We start from the raw sequence: 9,501 nt of genomic DNA, 5'->3' as shown, positions 1-9,501 counted from the left end.
GGTAAGAGCAATTTCAACTACAGTTTTGTGTTCTAATTCTTCAAATTATAAGAACTCAGATAACTGGCAATGTATATATAAGTTATAATCTGTGATCTTCTCTTATTGGTAAAGGGAAAAGAATAGAGACAACACTACGGAGTGTGCAAGAAAGATTTTAGGATAGAGACAACACTACGGAGTGTGATCTTCTCTTATTTAGACTATGATTATTTATCATAGTCTAAATAATCATCTTCAACTAATTGGTCAGCCAAGAATATAGGAACTAAATCAGCTCCATTTACAAGTTACAAAGCAATATGTTAATTTTCTGGTTCTGCCAATTCCAATGTCATTTATACATACAAGCAGCTGCATCAGATATCATAAATCAGCAGAATAGCTATTGCAATGCTGGGCGAGCAAAATATAAATTTAGGTGAAATTAAACCTAAATTTAGTGCACCCAACAAACAAGTTATACACCTAGTACAACAAAAGGGCATCACTGTAACAAAGATAGAGAAATATATAAAACATATTGCATAATAGAATAGTATTGCTAACTGAAGAGTTTCTTAACAATCTAATAGGTATTGCTAATGTATGATGTTTTTACAGTTACAAAATGAATTCAACCTAGAATTTTGTTATGCAAATGGTTTCTAATGGAGAACCCGGACCCTCTCTTGTGCTATTTCATCTTTTGTTGCATCCTATGCTATTACATCGCTTATGTAACAACTTATATTACTTAAGCAACAACTACGTTACATCGCTTATGCAACAACTTTTCCATACATCTGTTGCAGTACAATGTAGTGCATTGCATTAGTGACCTACACGCAACACAAGACCAAGGCACAGTATTCCCTCTACATGAGGGGATCCGAAATTTTCTAGTGGAACAAGACCAAGGCACAGTATTCCCTCCGCATGGGGGGATCTGGATTTTTCTAATGGAACAAGACTTGGGAGGTATTAGTGAAAGGAGACTGTTAGACTATATACAAAGACCTCTATAGCAATGTAACAACCTTTTTTAAAATAAAAAAAAAAAAATTTTAAAAAATTTGGCATGACCTCCCCTAAAAAGGGGCCTACAACCACCTGTTCAAATTAAAAAAAAAAAAAAAACGCAATGACCCTTCCTGGCCTCTCAAGACATATTCAACATGTCCCAACACACAATACAAATCATACATTCCAGCATCCCATTCATCCGTTCATTATACCTCAACATGGTTCATTTCATAGTGGAACATCTACATACCATTTAATTCAAATTATCATAATTATAGTCCCAAAATATATGGTTAAGATCTAAAGTACATGTCTTAGAACAATAGGGGGCGGGGTCATGCTATATCGAAAAAAAATATACAACATAATAATTAATTTCAACATACACAATGAGATGTTATGAAATGCAATGCATGCCGATGTCACTTCCCATTTTCAACGTCCAAATTTATCACTTCACAAACTGTTAATGTAACCCCCTTTGGTACCCCCTCAGCGCCGAGGGAAGGATTGGCTACTATCCCTGACTGTTGGTACCTCCGTAGCGTCATTTGGGCCCAGATAGCTCAACCACGCTAGGGCAATCTCCCTAGTTCCCTCTAGGTTACATTAACCTACCGGCCCTTTGGTGACTCCGCGGCGACCGAGTTTTTCATGAAAACATTTTAATAAAAATTTCTTCCCAAAAATTCCCCTTTTTCTTTTCAAAACACTTGTTCCCATGTTCTTCCTAATGTTATGCATGAGTGCTTCATGCCATGAGATTCATTGTTCCAAAACAAGTTCACAATTTAATCTCACATTACACCTTACAAGAGTTTTCTAAGAATACATAACATGCTTCCATACAATAATTTTAGCAAGTTAACAATATTTTCGGTGAGGGAAATTAACACATAGAACATGCTTTCCACACATAACATAATTTAAACACATACCCACATATTCAAATTACAAAGTTTAGTCATCCTAAACAAAATCAACCCAATCTAGCATATCAAGCAACACAATAACCATAGAAAATTTACATTTAAGCATGCATCTCATATAAACCAACTTGCACACATTTTCATGAACTTCAACATGTCAAATAATTCATTTTAGAGGTAATTGTAATGTCTGTAAATTAAAAAGAAAAAGAAAAAGAGAAAAGAAAAGAATTTTTGGTGGGTCCCACCACTAAGCCTTAAGTGGCTAGAGACCATTTTTGGTCTCTCATTCTTTCTCTCTCCCCGTATCTATCTCTCTCTTTCAATTTTCTATTTCATTTTCTTTTCTTTTTCAACCCAATCTTTGAGGCAAGATTTATTCTTCGTTACTTGGCGGATTTAGGTGCCGTTTAGGGCAAAACGAAGCTCACGTCAAGCTCTACGCATCCATACCAGAAATTTCAGCTTTTAGCCTCTCCTTGGAGTTTGAAATTTGTGACCCATTTTTAAGGGTTTTAGTGCAAACTTGAGGTAGGGACACCTTAATCCACTACCTTCTTGTTCTATTGTGAGTTATAATCATTTGTTATGCCAAGCATGATTAATTAGAAGTTAATTGTATCAATGATTATTTTAAATGTTGTCTAGAGAAATTCATGTATTTGAATGTGAGTTGTTTTATGTGTAAAGCATGCTTAAATGTATTTTGATGTATCTTAATGTGTTAATAATTACTTGGGAGATGTTGAACATGTTGAATGTTTAATTTTATGGTGTAGAATTTTAAATGCCATGACATTGAATGTATGGAACATAGATACATGCACATACCATTGGGAATTTCAGGGAAGTGTTTTTGATGAAATGGTTTTATGCGAAACCCAGTCGTTGCGGGGTTACCAACGGGCCGGAGGTTAATATAGCCTAGAGGGGACTAGGGAGTCGCCCTAGCGTGGTTGAGCTAGTTGGGCCCCATAATGACGCCGCGGGGTTACCAAGGGTCAGGGACGCTAGCCAATCCTCCTCTCGTGTCGCGGCGGGGCTACTAAAGGGCGGGCTATATTAACAGTTTGGAAATGATGTTTTGGATTATGAAAATGGGGAGCGACACTAGCATGCATTGCATCTCATACCATTGCATTGGATATATTTGACATTGAATCGTTATGCTGTATTATTCCCCGACATTGTATGATCCCCATTTCCCATTGGTCTATACTTTGTTTGGATTCACAAGGACACAAGATGTGTGTCTTAAGTGTCACCTGCTGAGCTTTATGCTCACCCTACTATTTATATTATTTTTTTCAGGTCTTGGAAATGAACTAGTGGACGACAATCCACCTCAAGCTTGAAAATTGTTAGAAGGTTGTTTGCTATTTTGTATTTTGACCGTTCTATGTATATTCGTAGTTGTGGAAATGTAACTAAGTTAGTATTCATGGCCTTGTAACTTAAGAACGAACTTATCTTTTGTTTAATGTAAATGAAACTAGTGGAATTATGGTATATGTTTCCATACAATTGTATCATGTAACGTTGTAAGACAGGGACTTTAAATATTAATCTTGTATTTTGGGACTGTAATTATGATAATTTAGATTAATTGGTGTGTGGATGTTCCACCATGAAAGGAACTATGTTAAGGTATAATGAACGGATGAATGGGATGCTAGATGATTTTATGTGTTTTGTGTATTGGGATAGGTTGTTGAAGGCCCATTTCTAGGGGAGGTTATGCCGAATTTTTTTAAAATTTTGGCATCAATTAGGGTCGTTACAAATTTGGTATCAGAGCGATGGTTCGAATACCATTAGGACGACGGGTAGAGGCTTGCCTAGGGTTGTCTGGGCAGTCATTTGCATTGTTATTTCCTTGTTTGGAAAAGTGTTTTGCTATGTGAAAAAGCATGTTTAACTGCTTACTTGCTTACGTGCTTATGTGTTTATATACTTACATTAATGTGTTCATTGCATAGTATTACATGCTAAATGTTTGTACAGTATGTTTTTGCGTTGGGTTGTTCACGGTTGGACCTTAGTGTTATCATTATTGAATTGTTTCCTTTGTTTTATAGAACGATGTCACGGCGTGAGGAAATCAGGGAAATTGGCCCTAGACCGACTAGGGGTGATGTTGGTGAGAGCTCCAGCTCCAATCCGGAGGAGCTAAATGATGAGGACACACTTCTTAGGGACTTGATTCCCCCTAGAGCTGTCCCCACAAGGAGGGATAATGTTGAAGCACCCGTAGAAGTGGGTGAAGGTTCTGTGGCACTGGAGTTTAATCGTTTGTTGCAAAATGTCGTGAGGGCAACGATTGCTGCTCAGTCGCAGTCGGCACCACAACCTATAGTTCAAGTTGAGGAGACGCCAGCTCAGAAGCGTCTCAAGATTATTAAGGGGTTTTTTCAGCTGATGCCGGTTATGTTTGAGGGCGGTGCGGATCCAATGACAGCAGATGACTACATGGAGCAAGTTGAAACTCAATTGACTTCTATGGATGTGACAGAGGATCATTTGAAGATCATCCTAGCTACTTATAAGTTTGCTAAGGATGCTAAATTATGGTGGAAGTCGGTTACGAGCCGATACAAGGTAGAAGAGATGAGTTGGGACAAGTTCAAGGAATTGTTTTATGAAAAATACTTTCCGCTTTCCAAAAGATGGGAGTTACAAGACCAGTTTCATAACCTTATCCAAGGGAGCATGTCAGTGGCAGAATATGAAAACAAGTTCACTTCACTTTCTCGCTTTACTCCAGAAATGGTGAGAGATGAAGTTAACAAGACTCGGAAGTTTGTTTCTGGTCTTAATGATCGGATGAGGCCGTTGATCACGGCACAATTTATTAATGTTTACTCTGAAGCAGTGGAAAGGGCTTTGATGCTGGAAGCTGATAATAAAGAGAAGGATGCAAGAAGAGAACAGTTGAAGCAAAAGAGGGGTGCAGGGCCATCTTCAGAAGGATCTTCTTGGAAAAGGAATAGGGGCGGTCCATCTCAGTTTCAGGGACAACAGTCTGCACGATTTGCTCCTACCACTCCGTTGCCAGCTGGGTCTGATAGGAATGCAGTTGTTTGTTTTCAATGTCAGCAGCCTGGGCATTACAAGTCCAGTTGTCCTATGAGATTGACTTCAGTTTCTTCAGCTCCGAAGGCTTGTTATGGGTGTGGCCAGCAGGGCCATTTGATTTGGGACTGTCCGAGTCAGGGAGCAGGCACCACTAGTGGCAGAGGGTCACGGCAGAGGCCGTTACAGTCGGCTACGGTTCAATCAGGTTTCAGACCACCGCCGCCACCACCACAGCCTGCCTTGTCTTCTCAGGGTTCACGACCAGCTAGGAGGGATACTCCTACTGTGTCGGTACAACAGTCTGGTGTTTAGATTAGTAGTTCACAGGCACAGGCACCGTAGGGGTGTGTCTTTGCCCTTGCACCGACTGATGCATCTCCTGGATCTTCAGTTCTCCGAGGTATATTTCCAGTGTTTGGTTCTTGGGCCCGTGTTTTATTTGATTCTGGTGCATCTTATTCTTTCATTTCATCATCATTTGCACTTGCATCGGGGTTAGAGGTCAGTTTTATGGATCGGGCGTTGTGTGTTGATACGCCAGTTGGAGTTTCAGTGTCTTTGAGCCGAGTCGTGAGGGACTGTTCCATTGTGATAGCCGGGCGGACTTTTGTATTTGACCTTATCCTCCTAGAAATGACTAGCTTTGATGTCATTCTCGGGATAGATTGGTTAGCTTCCTTTCATGCCACGATCGACTGTTTCAGAGGAAGGGTTACAGTTTGTACTCCCGAGGGAGACTGTTTCTTTTTCGTGGGAGATCGGAATGATTCCTACATTTCATCGTTTTATGGAATTCGTGGACAGAGTCGTGGTGATTACTTTTTGGCTACCCTTATAGCCGAAGGGGATGATGTTGTGGAAGAATATTATCCTGCAGTTGTTCGTGATTTTCTAGATGTGTTTCCGGAGGATTTGACAGAGTTGCCTCCACACCGAGAAGTGGAGTTCTCTATTGAGTTAATGCCAGGTACCGCGCCGATTTCTATGACACCGTATCGTATGGCACCAGTTGAATTGGAGGAATTAAAAAGACAGCTTGATGATTTGAGGATGAAATGTTTCATCCGACCGAGTGTGTCACCATGGGGTGCACCGGTCTTGTTTGCTAAGAAGAAAGATGGTTCTTTGAGATTGTGCATCGATTATCGGAAGTTAAATCGCGCCACCATCAAGAACAAGTATCTTTTGCCAAGGATAGATGATTTATTTGATCAGTTGAGGGGAGCCAGTTGTTTCTCCAAGATTAACTTGAGGTCTGGCTATTATCAGTTGCGGGTTAGGGATGAGGATATCCCGAAGACAGCATTCCATACACGGTATGGACACTATGAGTTCCTTGTTATGCCTTTTGGCTTGACTAATGCTCCAGCGGCATTCATGGACTTAATGAACCACATCTTTCACGATTACTTGGACCAGTTTGTGGTAGTTTTTGTGGATGACATTCTTGTGTATTCACGATCTCGGGAGGAACACGAGATCCATTTAAGTATTATTTTACAGATTTTGTGGGAGCACCGGTTGTATGCCAAATATGAGAAATATGAGTTTTGGCTACAAGAGGTGAAGTTTTTGGGACATGTTGTTTTAGAAGGCGGAGTGTCAGTTGATCTATCAAAGATTGAAGTTGTTTTGAATTGGGAGCAACCCAAGAATGTGTTTGAGATCCGTAGTTTTCTTGGTCTAGCGGGTTACTACCGGAGATTTGTGAAAGATTTCTCCCGTTTAGCAGCGTCTATGACCCGTTTAACCCGGAAAGGGATTAAGTTTGCATGGAATGAAGCCTGTGAGTTATCTTTCCAGGAATTGAAGACAAGATTGACTACGGCTCCAGTGTTGGTGATACCTGAGCGTGGCTTGGGTTATGTGATCTATTGTGATGCTTCACGTGATAGTTTAGGGTGTATGTTGATGCAGGATGGTAGAGTAGTGGTTTATGGGTCTCGACAGTTGAAGACTCACGAGTACAACTACCCTACTCATGATTTGGAGTTGGCGGCAGTTGTGTTTGCTTTGAAGTGTTGGAGACACTACTTGTATGGTGAAAGATTCGAGGTGTACTTGGATCATAAAAGTCTCAAGTACCTTTTCTCCCAAAAGGACTTAAACAATAGACAGAGAAGATAAGTTGAATTCTTGGAAGATTATAATTTTGACTTGCAATATCATCCGGGCAAGGCAAATATGGTAGCAGATGCCTTAAGCTGAAAATCTCGTGGAACTTTGGCCTGTCTGGTTATTCGGTAGTGGAAGGTGCTTAAGGATTTGGCAGAGATGGGATTGTATTGTTTTGATGATGATGTTGACAGCGAGCTGGCATTCTTGTTTAGTCTTATGGCTCAGCCTACTCTTGTTGTACGAGTGATTGAGTCACAGAAACAGGACCCGGATTTAGATGCCATTCACGCTTTGATCTCCAGTGGTGAGACAGTGAAAAATTGGGCTTTGTATACAGATGGGGGTCTACGGTTCAGGGGTTTGTTGGTGGTTCCTACTGTTTGTCGTGAGGACGTCTTACGGGAGTTTCACACTTCCCGCTTTGCAGTTCATCCAGGTGGTACCAAGATGTATCACAATTTGAGACGTCAGTATTGGTGGAACGGGATGAAAAAAGATGTTGCACAGTTTGTGGCTAGATGCCTTACTTGTCAGCAGGTGAAGGCCGAGCATCAGAGACCAGCCGGTTTGTTACAACCATTACCTGTAGCGCAATGGAAATGGGAGCATAATGCTATGGATTTTGTGACAGGTCTTCCAAGGTCACGAAGGGGCAATGAGTCCGTATGGGTCATCATTGACAGATTGACCAAGACGGCTTACTTTTTGCCTATTAAGGCAACAGATGATGCAGAGAAGCTTGGTGTTCTTTATGTGAAGGAGATTGTAAGGTTGCATGGAGTTCCAGTAACCATTGTTTCAGATAGGGATGCTAAGTTCACTTCGAAGTTTTGGGAAGGACTTCAAGCAGTGTTTGGCTTAGCGTTGCACCTGAGTATGGCATTCCATCCACAGACTAACGGTCAGTCGGAGCGTACTATCCAGATTTTTGAGGATATGCTTCGGGCATGTGTGCTTGACTTGGGTGGTAGTTGGGAGGATCACCTTGATCCTCCCACTTATTGAATTTGCCTACAACAACAGTTATCAGGCGAGCATTCAGATGGCTCCATTTGAGGCGTTGTATGGTAGACCTTGTAGGTCTCCTGTTTGTTGGACTGAGGTAAGCGAGACAACCGCCTTAGGACCTAACATTGTACTCGAGACTACTGAGAAGATTAAGTTGATAAGACAGAGGTTACTTACAGCTCAGAGCCGACAGAAGAGTTATGCGGATAAGCGAAGACGGTCATTATCCTTTGAGGTGGGAGACCACGTTTTTCTTCGGGTTTCTCCACGGAAGGGATTGATGAGATTCGGGAAAAGTGGCAAGTTGTCTCCACGATTCATTGGACCATTTGAGATTTTGGACCGTGTAGGAGAGGTTGCCTACAGACTTGCTTTGCCACCACAGTTGGATAGGGTCCATAATATTTTCCATGTATCGATGTTACGGAAGTACGAGCCAGATCCATCTCACATTTTGAGTTGGGTTGATGTAGACATTGATGAGGATATTTCCTACGAGGAAGGACCAGTTCAGATTCTTGACACACAACAAAATGTGTTGAGGAACAAGACGATACCAATGGTGAAAGTCCTTTGGAGACACCACGAAGTCGATGAGGCTACTTGGGAGCTGGAACAGGAGGTTCGCTCCAAGTATCCAGAATTGTTTTCTTCTCCAGGTATGTCTTGATTTCGGGAACGAAATCTTTTAAAGTTGGGGAGAATGTAATGTCTGTAAATTAAAAAGAAAAAGAAAAAGAGAAAAGAAAAGAATTTTTGGTGGGTCCCACCACTAAGCCTTAAGTGGCTAGAGACCATTTTTGGTCTCTCATTCTTTCTCTCTCCCCGTATCTATCTCTCTCTCTCAATTTTCTATTTCATTTTCTTTTCTTTTTCAACCCAATCTTTGAGGTAAGATTTATTCTTCGTTACTTGGCGGATTTAGGTGCCGTTTGGGGCAAAATGAAGCTCACGTCAAGCTCTACGCATCCATACCAGAAATTCCAGTTTTTAGCCTCTCCTTGGAGTTTGAAATTTGTGACCCATTTTTAAGGGTTTTGGTGCAAACTTGAGGTAGGGACACCTTAATCCACTACCTTCTTGTTTCATTGTGAGTTATAATCATTTGTTATGTCAAGCATGCTTAATTAGAAGTTAATTGTATCAATGATTATTTTAAATGTTGTCTAGAGAAATTCATGTATTTGAATGTGAGTTGTTTTATGTGTAAAGCATGCTTAAATGTATTTTGATGTATCTTAATGTGTTAATAATTACTTGGGAGATGTTGAACATGTTGAATGTTTAATTTTATGGTGTAGAATTTTAAATGCCATGACATTGAATGTATGGAACATAGATACATGCACATACCATTGGGTTTGCA

The 9,501-nt window shown here is 40.6% G+C and overlaps 1 protein-coding gene across 1 annotated transcript; it reads left to right on the top strand.

Annotated features, from left to right (window-relative positions):
- Positions 1–5,379: 5,379 nt before the first annotated feature.
- Positions 5,380–8,778, top strand: LOC132269918 (uncharacterized; the record flags this gene model as incomplete). Its single annotated transcript, XM_059771137.1, has 3 exons — positions 5,380–5,409; positions 5,814–5,888; positions 8,230–8,778. Coding segments are annotated over exons 1-3 (654 nt in total), but the record flags the coding sequence as incomplete, so codon positions are not given.
- Positions 8,779–9,501: the final 723 nt, after the last annotated feature.

This window comes from Cornus florida, unplaced genomic scaffold (assembly GCF_030987335.1).
Source record: "Cornus florida cultivar Cherokee Brave unplaced genomic scaffold, ASM3098733v1 CherokeeBrave_3.0.0_Hap2_Chr08, whole genome shotgun sequence".
Lineage (NCBI taxonomy): Eukaryota > Viridiplantae > Streptophyta > Magnoliopsida > Cornales > Cornaceae > Cornus > Cornus florida.
The sequence above is the reverse complement of the archived record's forward strand: the minus strand, read 5'-3'. Positions and strand labels throughout refer to the sequence as shown.